Here is an 18,935-nt window from a genome sequence, read left to right on the forward strand (position 1 = left end):
GCCACACCAGGAGTTCACATTTTGGTTATGGTTGCTTCAAATAAGAATCCCAACTGACACCAAACAAAAAAATCAAGACCTAGAGCTACACTTGTTGTTGTTGTTAAATGCCATTGAGTCAGTTCCAATTTATAGCAACTCTGTAAAGGGTTTCTGAGGAGCGGCTGGTGAGCATGAACTGATGACCTTGGGGTTCAAACACACTTTGCAGCCTAGCACATTAATTCGCAACACCACACCAGGACTCCTGGTTCTATAATAAACTTTGATAACTGGTATCTGGGAACATGAACATAGAACTTTTCAAACAACTACATTCATTTTGTTGGTTTGAATTGACAACTATTTCGAGGGGGTCTCATTATCCCACATGGTGGTCAACGCACATTTGGGACCTACAGAAATAAAGAGAAAGAACTTAAATGTGTGTATCTGCAAATAAATTCATATTTTCAGAAAGATGTAGATTAAAGTTAAACTATATGATTATCTACAAAGATCTTTCACTCTGCTTTTTATCTGGGAAGAATGAACAATTAGACCTGATATTTGAGCTGAAGAGGAACAAATGATATAAATGTAGTCTGTTTCTATTTGAGCCACTTGTGGTGCTGTGGGTAAATGCGCTGGACTGCAAAGTGGTTTGAATCATAAGGTTGGCAGTTCAAGCTCACCAGTTGCTCCTTGGAAACCCTATACAGGGTAGCTATGAGGCACTCAACAACAACAAGGCGCCTTGGTAATATAACGGCTAAACACTTGGCTATTAACTGAAGAGCTAAGGGCTTGACCTTACCCAGCAGCTCCACAGGACAAACACCTGGTGATGTGCGTCTGTAAAGACGACAGAATTGGAAACCCTAAGAGGCAGTTCTGTTCTCACATGGGGTTGCCATGCCTTGGAACTCACCTTGATGGCATCTAACAACAACAGGGGCAAATGGCTGCCACCTCTTGGTTTTCAACTTGTTTTTCATCCTTCCTAAGTGACATGAAACAGAATCTCCGAGTACTGATATGTTAAGGAGAATATAACACCAACAATAAGATCATACCTGTGGTTTTCAAACAACAAAACTTCATGTTGCCAGTTGAAACATACCAGACTTAGCAACATACCCATCAGATTGCTACTGGTGTGGAAAAGCTGGTGGGCATTCAGTAATAGCAAAATACAGGTTGATTGAAACGTCTAATCCTTTATTCCTCACAGTGCAGAATGCACAGTCTTACAACAGGGGTGGGGCAGAGCTGGGTAGCTGGAGCAAGACTGGGTGGGACAGGAAGATGGCAGGTACAGTACTGCATGAAGTCAAGGGATGTGGGTGGAATTCTATCCTACAAACCCTCGCATATGTAGCTTTTGTTTATTGGTTTTTGTTTAAAAGAAATAAGGTAATTTTTTTTTTTTTTTGGCTTAAGGATTTTGAAGACAACACACCCACTCTCCAAGCTAATTTGTATAAATATAAACCAAAATCAAACCCACTGCTGTCAAATCAATTCTGACTCACAGCGACCCTGTAGGACAGAGTTTCTGAGGCTGTAGATCTTTACGGCAGCAGACAGCCTCATCTTCCTTCCACAGAGCAGCTGGGGGGTTTAAAGCACTCACCTTTCTGTTAGCAGTCCAATGCTTAACCCGCTCACCTACCAGTGCTTCTTTTAGAAAGATGCTGTTGTTAAGTGTCCTAGCGTCAGTTCTGACTCACAGCAATTTGCTCCAATATAATTCAGAATAGCTGGCAAATCACTTATGTGCAACACAAAAGTACCACAAATGAACTACTAGTTTTTTTGTTTTTAAAGGAGATACGATAAGATTGTTGTTGTTAAGTACTGCCTAGTCAGTTCTGACTCACAGTGACCCTATAAAGGGTTTCCAAGGAGGAGCAGGTGGGTTTGAACCATTAGCAGTCCAGTGTTCATCCTACAGTGCCACACCAAGGACTCCATATGATAAGATACACAGTGTAAAAGCATACTTAGTAAATGTTGTTGTTGTTATGCGCCATGGAGTCGGTTCCAATTCATAGTGACCTGAATAGGGTTTCCAAAGCTGTAAATCTCTACGGGAACAGAAAGCCTCATCTGTCTCCCGCAGAACAGCTGGTAGTTTCCAATTGCTGATCTTGAGACTAGCAGCCCGATTCATAACCACTCTGCTACCAGAGCTCCTTATACTTAGTATATAGCAAACTTAAATTTATTTTTATAGAGTTCAGTTTAGGACTTAGCAGTTCCATAATGGGGTAATTCAGGTCTGTAGAAGCCAAGAGGGTAAGGAATTCTCTTAATCTGAGCTAAACCTGTAAAGTAGGCTGACTTTTATTATTATTATTATTAAACTAAATCACTAATTTGAATTATAACTGTGATTCATAAAAGGTGAATGAATAGGTAAAATTTTATTTAGACTTCTTTGTTTTTTTTTAAGTTACACATGTGTGGAGTTATACTGCATAAAGTACACGTTTGCAGGATGAAATTATAGCCTAGAGATTTCTTAAGCAGTTGCCATAACATTTCAGAATTAAAAAGGATGTATTCTGGAAATGGAGAGTTCATAATTTTTGCAAATGTTCTTGGTGATTATGATAACCTTTGAATTTATAACGTCGGGAGAAATGAGCACAAGTAGCTATTACCATTTCTTCCTTGCACTGAGATTTTTCTTACACGCTGGTGTATAAAGCTCCCAGGCACCTTAGTTCATCTAAAAGCTCCAATAACGCCTGCAGAGACCCACTGGAGACCACAAACAAATCAGAGCCCTGGCATTCAGGCTATAGAATGACAGGACAAATTAGAGAAAATTAGTAATTAATGGTCTGATTGAATCGAAAAGGACTCAAGTGCCCACTCACTTCAGAAAGCCCAGCGGGCAACAACCTTTTATTGAGACAGGTAAAACTGCATCATGGGGAATTTAAAATTAAATATGAATAAGACAATTATCAATCAAATCCTACTCATTTTCCTCTCTTAGGAGAGAAATAAGTAGGTATGTAGAACTCCACTTCTAACTGAGTTAGAAGACCAACATGGAGTGAGGGACTTGGCTGATTCTAGAAGTGATAAGGCACCAGACGTGTTTCATTTCTTAGAAGTCTTAGTTTAGGAATGCATAAAACTTTTTGAGATATGTTACAAGCTGGGTTTAGAAGTACAACTAAGAAAGACTGACTTAAGCTATGCAGTATTTTAGTCTTTTTCCCATAGCAGCTTGGTTTTTACTTTCTTGCTATTACTGATAATTCTGTATAAGATTGCTACCAGATTTGCCTGTTAAGCTTTCACAGAACAAATGATCTTGAGCTTACAATCCAGGAGGGAAAATCTGTACTATAAAGTACTTTGATGGCATAGCAGATGAAGTTCTGGGCTGTAAACCACAAAGTCGGCGGTTCAAACCTTCTAGCTGCTTCACAGGAGAAAGACGAAGCAGTTTGTTTCTGTAAAGATTTCCAGTCTTGGAAACCCTACGAAGAAAGTCTTGGTGTGGCATTTTAGGATAAGCACTGGACTGCTAATCAAAAGCTTGGCGGTTCAACCCTACCAGCTGCAACTTGGAAACTCTACACAGGGTCACTATGAATCAGAACCAAACCAACTTGATAGCACTTAATAAAAACATCTCTGTCTTATAAGGTTGCTACAAGTTGGGTTTGACGTGATGGCACTGGACTTGATAGGCCCAGATGATCATGTTTCTCAGTTAAAACGGACATTTGAGTTTTAAAATAAATCAGAAACAGAAACAAAACTTTAGACTAATACAGAATGCTAGGCTGAATATTACAATGTGCATATAATAGAAGGACCTCAAACAGTATCGGCTGACTAAACATATGAATGCAGGGACATAGATTGTTGCTTCTGTTTTCAAGTGCCACCGAGTTGGTTCTGACTAATAGAGACTCTGTAAAGACTGCTCCTTGGAGGCCAGGATGGCCAAGCTTCATCTCTCATACTTCGGACATATTGTCAGGAGGGACCAGTTTCTGGAGAAGGATATCATGTTTGGTAAGGTGGAGGGTCGGAGAAAAAGAGGAAGACCGCCCCCCAGCAAGATGGATTGGCAAAGTGGCAGCATCAGTGGGCTTAAGCGTGGCAACAATGATGAGGCTGGCCCAGGATCGGGCAGTGTTTCGTTCTGTTGTACATAGGGTCGCTATGAGTTGGTACCGACTCAATGGCACCTAACAACAACAACAACATAGGGTTTCCGAGGAGCGGTGTGTGGGCTTGAGCCGCTTATCTCTTGGTTAACAGTTCAGTGCTGACTCTATAGTGCCACATCAGGATTCCATGAACATACTGGCACATTAAAATCTGTTTAAACAGCATGCATGTCTTTGAACACAGTGTTGTTTTTTTCATAACGACACAATGAATAGCCAGTGTTTTAATCAGGATTTCAACCTATTGCTTTACTTTAATTTTCCAGATGGAGATGTAGTGTATCAACAAACGCCAGGTTACATAAGCTATCACATTTCTCATCATTCTGTTTGTGAGTCTTCAGTGAAGGGCCAAGCTAGATCCCCTATGTTTAACAAAGCAGCTCCTGTTTGTCTGCTGTTAAGTGTCATCTAAAGGAATCCTGGTGTGGCGATGTGGGTTAATGCACTGAACTGCAAAGTTGGTTTCAACCACAATGCTGGCAGTTCAAACTTACCAGCCGCTCCTTGGAAACCCAATAAAGGGCCTCTATGGGTTGGAACTGACTCAACAGCACTAAACAACAAAAACAAAAGGAGTCCAGAAGAGTCCTGGTGTGGCACTGTAGGATAAGCACTGGACTGCAAGGTCGATTTGAATCTCAAGGTCTGTGGTTCAAATTCACCAGCCACTCCTCGGAAACCCTATACTGGGTAGCTGTGAGCAGGAACTGACTCAACGGCATGTGACAACAACAACAAACAGCAAAACTAGAGAAACAGAGTTTACTACATTCTCCACAGAAGTCCCTGGTGGAGCCCTAGAATCTTCCTATTCCTAGAACAGGGCCTGGCATGCTATACCAGTTACTGTGGAGTTGATTCTAACTCAGGGCACCCCCGTGTGTGTCCACAGTAGAACTGTGCTCCACCAGATTTTCAATGACCGACATCACCAGACCTTTCTCCCAAAGTGCCTCTGGGTGGCCTCAAACTGCCAACCTTTAGTTTCTCAGAGAAGTGCTTTAATCTTTGCACCAGCCAAGGTCTCTGACATACTAAAGGCACTCAGTAAATATATGTTGACTGAATAGACGATAAAAGGCATGTATTAAGGAAAACATGATAATATGGAGAACCAGGTAAATGATTAACATCTTTTCATTTTCAAAAGTGCTATAATTTTACCACTAATAAGAAAAAAATGCTCTGAAAGTTTTGCTGGTAACAAAATAACTTTCTACAATTATTTTTTTCCTCCTGTTTTTTTTCTCTTAACTGAAACGTAAGTCAGAGAACTGAAATAACATACCTGTTCCTGAAATATTTTGGCCAAGGGGGCGCAGTCTGTCAGTTTAATAAACCTGACCACATCAGTCACCGTCCATTCTAGTGGGTTGCTCTCCAGAACAAGTCTCTCCTCCTCTTCTTGTTTTATTTCCTAGAGGGAAAGGAAACAGATCACTTCCCTGCTTCCAGCCTGCTCCACCTTTCCCAGAATCCTCTGGGACTGAGCCAGACTCCTGGCCATGAGCTACCTCTTCCCTTTGGTCTCTCATTAGGCATCGTTAACAAGCTGCATTCTCAAGGGAATTTCTTATCAATTTGCCTGGGTTATGACTTTCCCTTCATGATTTGGGTGCTTTTAGAGGTAGAAAAAAAGGCACAGAGATAACAGTTCTTGAATCCTACATTCAAGAAATGTTGGGCTTGCTTATTAGTGAAGCACCCCTGATTAAAAAGAACAGAGGACAGATGATAAGAGGCTTATTCAAACAGATTAGAGAGTCAGTCTTCCCAGAGCCCATTTATTTAGGGGATGATGATGCCAATTACTTTTTCAGATGATCATATACCACCCATGGGTTTAAGGGAGACCGGCTACATTGATTAATATTTTCTAACAACCTAGAGGTATCCTATAAAGGGAGATGCTGAGATGGGATTCTGGGAACCCAGCACTGAGAGGGACTTGGATGACTTTATCCTGTTCATTCCTGGCACCTAACTCACTCATGACTGACAAGAATCGCTAGCCTTTGGAAAGCTTTCCAGAAAAAGAGATGCTATTGCTTCCCTCAGAACTCCATTCTGATGTTTAACATCTCCGTTCTGTCAAGATGTGAGACCACTAAGCCTTTTTCCCTCTCCTGATTTATAAACGATGCTAGGGTAACAGTGGCTAGGGTGTTTGATATTTTAAATAAGTTTTCCCAAATCAAAGATCTCAACTTGAATGCTCTTCCTTCTTAAACAATGAAGAGATGAACACTGTGCTTTCTAAAGTCACCCAAGCATTTTGGATTAAGGGTTCCTTCAGTGGAGCTCTACCTCAGTGCCTTCTTGTTTAGCAGGTGTGCACTTATCTTTCTCTGTAAAAGAGGGTGTTTGTGCTTTCCGGCCCCTCCGAGTTCTCTCCACAGGAGGGCGTCGTTCTGGCTCAGAGCTGCTCCTCAGGGTGGCTGCCCTCCGGAGCCGGGCAGAAGGCGCCTCCACGGAAGACGTGTCCGTCTGGTCATCTCGGAGCTCAGAGCCAGTCTCCTCACTTCCTGTGTCGTCTTCCATGACATCTGGATCCTCTTCTTCACTTTCCTAGTATGACAAGACATCTGCTTATAGAGATAGGCTCAAAGGGACCGAGAACAAAAAGGTGGACTGAAACTACAGTTCGAGGGCTGAACTTTCATCCTAGCTCCTGTCTTCCTCCTCAGGGTTGTTGTTGTTGTTAAGTGCCGTCGAGTCGGTTCCAACCCATAGCGACCCAGTATAGGGTTTCCGAGGCGCAACTGGTGAGCTAGAACCACCAACCTTGCAGTTCAAACGGCTTTACAGTCTGGCGCATTAGACCACAGCGCCACACCAGGACTTCCCTATGCAAATCACTTGCCACTGTTTGTCCAAAGAGGCCCAAGGAGCTCTGGTAGCGTAGTGGTTACGAATCGGGCAAGGTCAGCAGTTCGAAACTACCAGCTGCCCCGTGGGAGAAAAATTAAGCTTTCTGCTCCCATAAAGATTTTCAGCCTCGGAAACCCTGTTCAAGGACACTATGAGTTGGAATCAACTCAATGGTACATAACAACAACAAGCCCTTCCCTGGCTAAAGTTGAGGGAAGAGTTAACTGTCTTCAACAAACAAGGAGGGGGACCAATGTCACTGAACAACCTGTGCAGAAATTGTCAAATCAAAACTGAAACTGTTGTGTCAACCATCACTGAAAACACAATAAAATATTAAAACTAATAAGGTGGGATAATTTCTGATTTCCATTTCTAACCACTTGGCTTTAGGCATCATCAGCTGACAGTCTGACAACTAGAGCCCAAAGTAAAAACTGAACATCAGAAGGTACTTTCGAGTAGGACATACCTCTCCTGACCCTGTGGTGAAGTCCACAGTAGATCTCCGTTTCTTCTGCACAAAAATGGATTTTCGTCGTTTCCTACGTCTGGCTGGTTTAGGGTGCCCACTTTCAATGCTGTTTTCACCAATTGGGGGTTTAATGATCTTCTTTCTCTTTCCATAGTAATAGGCTACAGGGAGAACAATGATTAGAAACTTGGTAAAAGCTAAATATATGCACACATGGAAAGAGAGAGAGAGTAGAGAAGGAGAGAAGGAGACAAAATGGAAAAAGAAAAGGAGACACCATTCTTTCATTTGGGGCTGAAATTTGTCCTAAACATTTGACATCTTTTAGACAGGTAATAAATTTGAGAAGACACTTGCACAGGAAGGAGATACTTTTCCAGTTCAAGCTTAGATGATGAAAGAGTTCAACATGTTCTCAATTCTTGAAAGATTTTCTCTCTGACTTCTTTCTCTGCCCCAAATACTGCATATAGTAGTAACAACTGCCTCCCACTTGAGTGTTCTGAAGGCATGCTAGTGGTGCTGTGGGTTAGGCACAGGTCTGATTACTGAAAGGTCAGAGGTTCGAATCCACCAGCTGTTCCAAGGGAGAAAGAAGAGGCCGTCTGCTTCCATACATATTTACAGAAAACCCAATGGGACTATAGAATTGCTACAGGTTGGAATCAACTCCACGGCAGTGAGTTTGGTGTGCTTGTTAAAAGTGTTCTGACAACTGCTCCCCAAGTCTGTATCTTGAAGAACAGTCAGTGACCATCTCCTCATATGTCCTTGTCATAACTGATTTCCCCCATCTCTTGATCTGACCCATGGAAAATGTGACCAAAACACACCATTAAAAAAATATAGTTCTGTATCTCTTACATATTGGATTCTCTTATTAAGAGGAAAGTCTCATTACTTACAGATTCTATGGTGCTCTTGTTAGCCATTGTTATATCGGCCCCTGACTCATGATGACCCAGGGATCTAGATCTATATCAACACTTATAGTTCTAATTAGAAAACTACCAGCTTTCAAAAATAATTAGTTTTATTAATTACATGTATTACTAACTAACTTAAACCACTAAGAATCCAGTATTCCATTCTGATCTATTGAAGACAGCTGCTTAACTCACTGACCAGAGGTTCAACTGTCCCACTATGTGACTCTCATTATTTTATTTAAAGAAACAGTAGAACAAAAAGTCTCTCTACCTATGGAGAGAGTGAACCAAAGGAAGAATTGGAAATGAAGCCCTCGGCGTTTACCTGCAGGGAAGCCTGGCTTCAGAGTATCCACACAGCAGTGCCATCAGCTGTATTTTATAGATATGATACCTAGTCTCTCTGGACTTCAATTTCCTTGTAGGCAAAATGAGACCACTGGGACTAACAAATGCAGACTTAGTAGGAGTGTTAAGCAAAACTCCTGGCCTTCCATGCAGGAGGTCCAGTTTGACTCACAGCGAATGCATTTCCTGGGCAGTCACCACCCTCTGTCAGTGGAGGTTTGCGTGCTACTGTGATGCTGAGTAAGTTTTAGTGGAGCTTCCAGATTAGGATGGGCTGGGAAGAAAGGCTCATCTACTTCCCACACTTAGTTAATGAACACTCTATGGACCACAACAGTATGATTCCCAACAGGCCTTGGAGATGGTCCAGGTCCAGGTAACATTTTGTTTCATTATGCATGGGGTCTCCATAAGTTGGGGGCTGACTTGACAGGAGCCAGCAACAGCTACAGTGTAGGCTTCCTTCGGGACTCAAACTGCCTCTTTCTTTTTTCTCTCACTTGAATTTGAAGCTTATGGATGGCATTTACAAAAACTGTCAAGAAACCACATTATTATAGTCCTGGTGTGGTGCTGTGGGTTAATGCGCTAGGGCTGCAAAGTTGGTTTGAACCAAAAGGTTAGTGGTTCAAGCTCACCAGCTGTTCCTCAGAAACCCTATACAGGGTTGCTATGGGTCAGAACTGACTTGATGGCACTGAACAACGGAATTTTTTTTTTTTTAAGTTTTTAATGTGAATTGAGTGATACTTTACACTGGGGAAACATGAGTTTTACACTCATTGTTTCATTACAATGGCTACAATCTCCTCTGCGTATCATCAGAAGCATCTGCTTCTGTACCCTCTGTTTCTTTTTTTGTTTTTGGGGATATACACAAAAACACTTAGGAATACATAATCATTTAAACAACCAAAGGGCACATTCTGTAAGCCTGCCTCCTGGCCACCAGCACACAGCCTTTCTCTTTCCACCAGTCTAGAGTCCTCAGCTGCTCTATTTCTCCATGCCCTCATCAACAAAGCATTTTTTGTATGCTTGAATTGACCGCCTGAAGGGAAAGACTGCACATCTCTCTCGTTCTCCAGAGACCATATTCCCTAGGCATGCTCAAATGACTGCTGCTTAAATGCTGGTCCACGGTTATCTCCAGGTGGCAGTGATGTGCCATGGAGTCGATTCTGACTCATAGAGACCCTGCATAAGGTTTGAAGTTGTAAATCTTTATGAGAGCAGAAAGCCTCATCTTTCTCCCATGGAACAGCTGGTAGTTTTGAACTGCTGACCTTGAAGTGAGTAGGTTGACTCATAATCACTACACTACCAGAGCTCCCTCATATCTCTATGTGTTAGATATAAATAAATAAACACATTTTCATACCCAGAAGAGTCAAGTGGGCAAGCCAATTTGGGTGTTAACTGATTATTATTTTTTACATCAGGACTCTGGAAACCAGAATTGTTACCTGAAGGCATAGTGCATTTTTAGAGCTTTAGAATTACAGTGGATACTAGTGCTTTAATGCTATCAACTATTCCTAAATAATGTTTTATCATCCTCCTACAGGTACTTCAGTTCAATCATTAGCAATCTTCCCTGTAAATTGACCCAAGGGATTGTAGGATTTTGAAGTTTTATAAAACCAGATTCAGAAGAACATTTAAATTCATTTCGTTGTGTTTGAGCTGTAATAACTTGCTTCTGTCTGTGTCTTGAAAATATGCCATTTTAAAGGCAAACATTCAAGGAGGACAAGTTTAGCCCTCAGTTAACTCTTTTTTTAAAAAAAAAATTTATTTTCACTTAAAACATACATGTATATTTAATTTTTTAATCATTTTTTTGTAGGCACAAGCACACTTCTTTGAGAAGAGGTTAGTAGTTCATAGCATTATTTTCATATAAACCACAACTATGCCATATCTTCCAGAATTGGAAGTTTGGGTTTCTTCAGTTAAATGGGATGAAAATTTTAAGACATCGGAGGGCAAATCTGAGATGAAACTTTTAGTGTTTTCTACACATTTAGGTCCTTTGAGTTCACTCTTACCCAGTTTAGCAACAAGTCTTTTGCCATGATTCGTCTTTGTCAAGTCTTTCCCAAGTACTCAAATCATTCTCTAGAAATAACTTTTTTCTTTCTGGACTTGAATTCATTAGTAATTATGTAATGGCAATAGCAAGTACAACCTGTGTAAAAAAATTCAGCTTCAAATCTAAGTGACTTTTGGCAAATGCCTAACTTATTCATTGTAGGCAGCAGTGAGCAGATGTACTAGAGTGTCCATCAGTATGACTTACAGAGGGCCTGAAGGACGTAGGCTACTGTTAGTCAACTCCTTTTTTATTCAGGAACATCTGGTTATTGAGTGGCTTGCTTCAGTGACTCATTCCTCTGGTTCCATCTAATATGACGTGGAGACATGTTTTTCAGAGAATAACATGACCTGCTCTCCCAACATACCTAATGTTACATGAGCATATATGTACAGATCGAAATGGAGACCAGCATGACAGAAAAAGTAAGAAACTTTTTACAGGAATGAGAGCGAAAATAGATTTTAAAACTCTGCCTGTAAATACAAGGCATCCTGGTGGCATTACAGGATAATCACTGGACTGTTAACCTCAAAGTCTGCAGTTCAAACCCACCAGCGTTCTGAGTGTGAAAGATGAGCCTTTCTGCTACCATAAATATCTGCAGCTGAGGAAACCCTACAAGTCACTATGAGTTGAAATTAACTCAATGGCAGTGGGGTTTGTTTGTTTGAAATGCATATGTAAATACACAAGGCACAGTGTTTCCAGTATGTTCAGATTCTTGGTGGTAACAGATAGGTTGACAAGTCACAGAAGGCTGCTCTCAGGGAACACCTACCACACTGGATTCTTGTAAAACACTAGCAGCTTCAAACACTGGCAGACAGTACAAACTTCCAGGCCACTGACTGGGATGCAGTCTACCCCTTGGATGAGTGGTAAATGAGAGATGCAGAAAGATCTAAAGTTGAATAGCAGAGAGAAAGTTTTCAGAGCTTGACATATCTGATGTGAAGGCATTTGGGAGTAGCAAAAGTGGGTGGCTCTGTAGGCTAAGTACTGGACTATGAACCGCAAGGTTGGTGGTTTGAGCCCACCAGTCACTTCTTAAGAGAAAGATGAGGCATTCTGTTCCAACGAAGATTTACAGCCTCTGAAACACTAGGTAGAGTTGTTATGAGTTGGAACTGACTGGACAGCACTCAACAACAACAACTGAGTGGGTGGAGAAGAAGGTCATCAGAGTAGAGAAAGGACAGGGTTTGGGACAGGCCATCAACAGAAGGTCAAAACCAAACCAAACCATAGACCAATAACCCAGCTTTTGTTGAGTTGACTCCAACTCAGTGTGATCCCATGTGTGTCAGAGCAGAAATACACTCCCTAAGGTTCTCAAGGCTGTGACCTTTCAGAGGCAGACCACTAGGTCTGTCTTCTAAAATGCCTCTGGAGAGATTTGGACCACCAACCTTTCCATATGTAGCCTAGTGCTTATACCCAGGGGCTCTATCAACAGAAGGTTGTTGTTGTTGTTAAGTATCGTGGAGTCCGTTCTGACTCATAGTGACCCTGCACAGGGTTTCCGAGGCTGTAAATCTTTACGGGAGCAGTTGTTCTTGTTAAGTGCTATCGAGTCGATTCTGACCCATAGCGACCTTGTACACGGTTTCCGAGGCTGTAAATCTTTATGGGAGCAGAACACCTCATCTTTTTCCCACAGAACAGCTGGTAGTTTCGAACTGCTGACCTTGTGGCTCGCAGCCCAATTCATAACCACTACGCTACCAGACTAAATGTGATGTTGTTGTTGTTGTTGTTAAGTGCCGTCGAGTCGGTTCCGACCCATAGCGACCCTGTACAGGGTTTCCGAGGGTGTAAATCTTTACGGGAGTAGAAAGCCTCATCTTTCTCCCGCGGAGCGGTTGGTAGTTTCGAACCGCTGACCTTAAGGTTCGCAGCCCGATTCGTAGCCACTACGCTGGAGGACAAAAAGGATAAGTGCCAAAGATTGGGAAAGGTCAGAGCAAGGATGAAATGGGCATGTGGTAACAACTTTGGGAGAAGCAAAACAGTTGGAGGCAAAGAAAGTAACAATTGTTTCTGAATCTTCATATTACTCCACTGAAGACAGTTTTGAGGAATGTGGTACAAGCAGGGGAGAAGCAGATTAAGTTAAGGATGTTTCCCCTGGAAAAGTGCAACGAAAGAATCATTACAGTTTCTCAGTGTAAGTAATTCTGGTTACTATCCACTGCTAATAATTATTTTCATCATGTTCTTCTTTCTCCCATATTGTTGCTGAAATCTATCCACTGGACTCCATGACAGCATATCCATTTCATTTCTTTCTTGGCCAATCATACCCACCCATCCCCTTCTTTATACCAGGCTAAAAACAGAAATATGTCTGCCACAGCAAATAAGAATTTGTCCATAGCAATTCCTGAGGAAGCTATTAAACAGCTTCTGAGAAATGAAAAAGGACAAAAAAAAAAGGTCAAGGCCTTCAGCTTAGGTCTGTGGACCATTGAGTTTTCCATTATTTGTACTTACTGTATTTGGTTTTGGTATGAATGGAGCAGTTCTCTGGACAGTTTTCGGAAACCAGCATAGGGCTAAACAAATTTGGACAACATTCTAGCTTGGCACAAACTCGTCTGCAGAAATCTGCTACTTGGTCCGATGTCCGTACAATCTTAACCACTGCCCTATATGTTTTGCCCCTGTACCTAGAATATAAGGAAGGAAAAACAATGTCAAGATCAAGTTATTACTCAGACTCATTCTGTACAGTATATTCCAAAAGTAACCACTTTATTTTCTAATAACAAAGCATGTTGTGATTGATTTCCACTTTGTTTTTATACTTCCAAATGACCTCACGAAAAAATATTTTAAGAATTGTTCAGGATCATGTACAATATTATGTGACAGCAAGGTTAAAACAATCCATTGAAATAAAGATTTCCATTTAGCATATTCTCATTGTTTTATACATAACTTAATGCCAAATATTAGTTGGGAGTCATATGTGGTATAAACTAAAAATTAACGATAACAAAATAGAATGTTTGTTTTCCTGCTGCTATAATATTTAGTTTTTTAGATAATATGAGTGCATAAAGCACCATGATTCTGCTTTGAAAAGCATACAGATTCAGAACAATAAATTAACATCTTTATCAAGGCTGCATATCACACTTTTAAAATGGGGGCAATTTCCATGGCTTATAAATGACATCTGTGTGGAAGAGTGACAGAAGAACCATCTGGTGGGGCAAGGTCACATTTAAAATGAGAGAAACACAATGGGTTTTTAAAAAGGGGGAGGAGGGCAGCAAAAAAGCAAACGAGCCCAATAAGTAAGAAACTGATAGAATCCATAGAATGTCTACATCCAAGAGCTCTCAAACAAGAGTCTTTGATGCTCAGCGAACCCTGTTGGCCCCAGGTAAATCACCAATGGTTAAAGACAGAGACTTTCGTATTTCTTTTTCCTTCTTTCCTCCTTTCCTCTCCTTTCTTTTCCTTTGCCTCCCTTCCTTTGCGTTATTTAGCAAGAAAAAAAATTAAAATCATACCCAACTATCAATATGACAAAGACTCTAGAATGAGAATGTGTCAAAGAATATAGATATTATCACTCACTGCTCATGGAATTGGCCAAAAAACTTCCTCCTGCCTAAGAAAAACCACATGTAATAAAGTCACCAACATAAAACAAGAAACCAGATCTTCTGGTTGGATGGGTTCTTTATTTGAAAGAGGTATTTAAGCTCTTATCTAAATCTTTATAACATGTACATAATGTATTTAAGCTCTCACCTAAATCTTTATGATAAGTACATAAAAAAGCCTGTCTGAAAAGAGGAACACTTGGAACTAACAGTTTGAATTATCTTTCAATTTCTCTTTTTAAACTATGATTAGTACAAAATTATTATGATAATTATTATAAACCTTTCAGCTGGCAAGAGATAAAACAGATCTTTATTTAGTTCAAACCTCACTAAACTTAGACATCACTGAAATTAGAATACATCAAAATACCTGTGCCTATTAAGCTATGCCCTAGATGTGTGCCACAATTTTTAACTTGAAATCTTCAACAACAGATTTATTTCCCAGAAAAATAGCAGTAGTGGGTTGCTTTGGCGTTCTGGTGTGGTGCTGCAGGTGGACAGTTAGTCAACCACAAAGTTGGTAGCTGAAACCCATCATCCGTTCCTCTGAAACCCTATACAGGGTCACTACAAATCAGAACCAACTTGACAAACTTAACAATGAGTGGTTGTTCTGGCAGATTGTACTTGGCATTAATGTATAGAAACCAACCCAAGTCAGAAGGAATTACCCAGGTAATTTGACATTGTCAATCCATGAGGTAAGTACATGCAATCTTTGTGAGACCTGCTCTTACACAAATGTATTCATGTCTCCAGCAGTTTAGTGCAAAATATGACGGGAACATAAACGTGTTACGCAAATATGAATATATATTACAGCAATTGTCTTGTTTTTTTTTTTTTTTGTTGTTTTTTTTTTGTCACATGCAAACAAAACACTGAATTCAAAACTGATGATCTGATTCATAAAGAGTAATACAATAATACAGTGATAGAAACAAATACAACTTCTAATGAGTTTATTTAAATTTTTTGAAAAAATGTCTTTTGGAGCTGTAATTTAATTAACTTAAAAAATATGAACAACAACAAAAAAGATGCTAAATTTCTAACTTAAAAATACTATATAGTTATTCACAGACTTTCACATTACAACTCTTTTCTACTCTTTTTTCCCTCAATTTTTCTGATGTGCCAAGCTCAACTTGCTGCTCTACTTGCTAAGAGTACAGAGGGCTTGTCCCTTAGCTGCAAAAGTTGCCCAATAACCCGATGGCCCAGCTTGAGACAACCCTGAAGAGACACTAATTCAAGAGTTCCTCACAGACTATAGCTACACTCACATCCTCTCTGCTCAATCCTGCTTCATTTTTCTCTTCTACAGTTGCCAGTAACAGGGGTTCTTCTTAATAACCATCCTGGACATTAAGCCCCATCTGAAAGGGCCCCTGTGATGTAGTGGGTTAAGTGTTTGAGCTGAAACCGCAAGGTCAGCAGTTCAAACCCACCAGCAGCTCCACAGGAGATGAGGCAGTCCACTCTGTAAAGATGTGCTGTCTCAGAAACCTGAGGAAGGTTTTTACTGTGTCCTCTAGGGTTGCTAGGAGTCAGAATCAACTTGATGGCAGCGGGTTTGTTTTTCTGGCATCAGCAACAATGAGTATGTCTAATGCCAGAGTTTGTTTCTGAATGCCATTTATTAGAAAAACAGGCAAGAACAAAGCTGCTTGGGGAAATCGTGAATTTCAGAGCTGAGGCTGGAAAACCACAAGAGGAACCAGGAACATCTTGTTGGGTCAGAAAGCAAGAACATATCAAAGAAAGATGAAAATATGTCAAAAGGACATGCAAGGTAACTTGATGTAGCCCCCATCGTAAATGAATAACTGAAATACAAGTCTGTGGAAGAATATTTACATCGTACCTCCCCACAAACTACTGTCTTTACAGTAGGAAGTCTGGCAAGCATCACCTGAATAAAGTGATCACAATTAGCATCACTAGTAATGAGACAAATTGGAATCGTGTGCCAAAGGATAAGATGTAATGAGAAGAATATAACATTTCTTCTGTGACTCGTATTCTTGCTGAAGATGCATTACCTGAATTCAGTCATGAGAAACATCAAACTAGTGAAGTGGTGGTGTTTTACAAACAAGTGGTCCATAATCTTCAAAAACTATCAAGGGAATGAAAATCAAGGAAAGTCTGAGTAGCTGTTGTAGAAGAAGAGTGACTATAAAGACATGGCAACCCAAATGCAATGTGATACTGGACCAGACATGTTTGCCATAAAGGACAATACTGCTGTAACTGGTGAAGCTTTATTGGAATCTGAGGATTCGATGGTATTAACGTATCAAGGTATGTCACGGATTGCAAGGTTGATTTAAACTGCATGGTTGGTAGTTCAAACTTACCAGCCGCTCCTGGAAAACCCTATACGGGGTCGTTGTGAGTAGGAACCGACTCTACAGCACTGAACAACAAGAATGTATTCAAGGCAGTCCCTGAGATGTGCCAATGGTTAACACATCCAGCTGCTAACCAAAACATTGGAGGTCAGAGTCCACCCAGAGGTACCTGAGAAAAGGGCCTGAAGATCTATTTCCAAACACCAGTCATTGAAAACCCTATGGAGCAGTTTTACTCTGACACACGTGATAGCTTCATGTGTGTCAAAGTCAACTAGACAACAACCGTCATTTTTTAGAAGGGTGCCAATATTAACTTTCTGATTTTGATAGTTGTATTGTGGTTACATAGGAGCTCTGGTAATGCAGTGACTACAAATCGGGCTGCTAACCTTAGAGTAAGCAGTTTGAAACTACCAGCTCTTCCACAAGTGAAAGATGAGGCTTTCTGCTCCCTTAAAGATTTACAGCCTCAGAAACCCTGTGCAGGGTTGCTATGGGTCAGAATTGACCCAAAGGCACACCACCACTGCCAGTGTCGTACATAGACGAATATCCTTATTTGTAGGAAATGCATTATTAGTATTTGAGGGAGCAATAAAGTAACCAGTACTTCAAACTTTTCTGTAAGTGCAATATTGATTGAAAATAAAAACAACAAAAATGATGAAACAACTACAAATTTAACCCTAAGAAAGAATGACTCACTGATACATGCTACAACGTGGATAAACAGTGAAAACATTATCTTGAAATAAACCATATACAAAAGGTTACATATTCTATGATTCCATTAATATGAAACATCCCAAATAGCCTAATTCATAGAGACAGAAATCAGTTCTTTATTTTAAGGGGTCAGGGTTGGGGGAAGGGTGCGGGAGAGGAACTGGGAGTGAATATGGATCTAGGTTTTCCTTTTGGGATAATGGAAATATTCTAGAACATAATGGAGATAATTGGACAACATTTGTTGTTACTTGCCACGTAGTTCATTCAGATTCAAGGCCACCCCACGTGTATCAGAGGAGAAGTGGGTTCTATAGAGTTTCAAAGGAAGTAGATGGCCAGATCTGTTCTCTGGGCATTTCTGGGTGGGTTGAAACCTTTCGGCTAGTAGCCGAGTTTTCTCTGTCTGCACCACCCAGGTATTTCCTAAGTGTAGCTAAATTGTAGACTTTAAAATGGTTAAAATTGTAAGTTTTATGTTATGTGTATTTTACTACCATCAAAAGATAAATACAGTTTTAGCATATAGTAAGTCAAACTTCATTAAGCTTAGCAGGCAAACACTTTCTGCGTTATTGCAATGCTGAGGAAAAATTGTTTGTAATACCAATAAACTGGCTTATTTTGGAGAGGATCAATAAGTTAAGGCAATTGTCCATACTAAAATCTATAAAGACATTAGACTATTAAGAAATACAAGTAACAGGCAGTTCTACAATTTTAGGCAAAGGTTGGGAGGTAATAGTATAACTGCACTGACATAATACTGTAAATTCTATTTTCAAAAAGACTCTCTATCATTTGATCCTTATATAATCTTCCAAGACGGTGTGGACAAGTGTTAGAAGTGCCAGCTGATGGACATGGAGATGTGAGAAGGGTGGATGGCATGGTCAGCATCAAACAGGTGAAGACCCAAAATTGTAGTCCTAATCCCTTTACTCTACTTGGTATGTTATCAAAACTTAAACAAGTATCTGTTTGTAGTTTTGCCTGCCAGAAATGGCTCACCAATGGCATAATTTTGCAGACAAGATATGTGAAGAGAATGACTAAAGAGCTGGAATGAGACTTTTCACTTTAGATTGTCAGTGTGAGTCCTGAGGAAAAACACTTCACCATATAACCACTGTTGTTGTTGTTAAGTGTCAACAAGTCAGTTCCGACCCACAGCGACCCTGTAAGGCCTTCCGATGAACAGCTGGTGAGTTTAAACCTCCAACCTTGCAGTTCAAACTGACTTTGCAGTCCCAGTTCATTAATCCACAGCACCACACCAGGACTCCATTATATCCTACTTGTTGTTGTTGTTGTT

General features: G+C 40.5%; 1 protein-coding gene across 1 annotated transcript in view; it reads right to left on the reverse strand.

The window, feature by feature from the left end:
* SFMBT2 (Scm-like with four mbt domains 2) overlaps positions 1 to 18,935 on the reverse strand; it is a 293,191-nt gene that overhangs the window by 9,158 nt on the left and 265,098 nt on the right. Inside the window, exons 16-19 of the mRNA XM_006862794.1 lie at positions 13,405 to 13,580; positions 7,531 to 7,694; positions 6,495 to 6,755; positions 5,476 to 5,604 (exon numbers count right to left, since the gene is read on the reverse strand). Of these exons, the coding sequence (XP_006862856.1) occupies positions 5,476 to 5,604; positions 6,495 to 6,755; positions 7,531 to 7,694; positions 13,405 to 13,580 (730 nt within the window). The remainder of the gene's footprint in view (positions 1 to 5,475; positions 5,605 to 6,494; positions 6,756 to 7,530; positions 7,695 to 13,404; positions 13,581 to 18,935) is intronic.

The sequence above is a fragment of the Chrysochloris asiatica genome, unplaced genomic scaffold (genome assembly GCF_000296735.1).
Source record: "Chrysochloris asiatica unplaced genomic scaffold, ChrAsi1.0 scaffold00050, whole genome shotgun sequence".
NCBI classification, from domain to species: Eukaryota; Metazoa; Chordata; class Mammalia; order Afrosoricida; family Chrysochloridae; genus Chrysochloris; species Chrysochloris asiatica.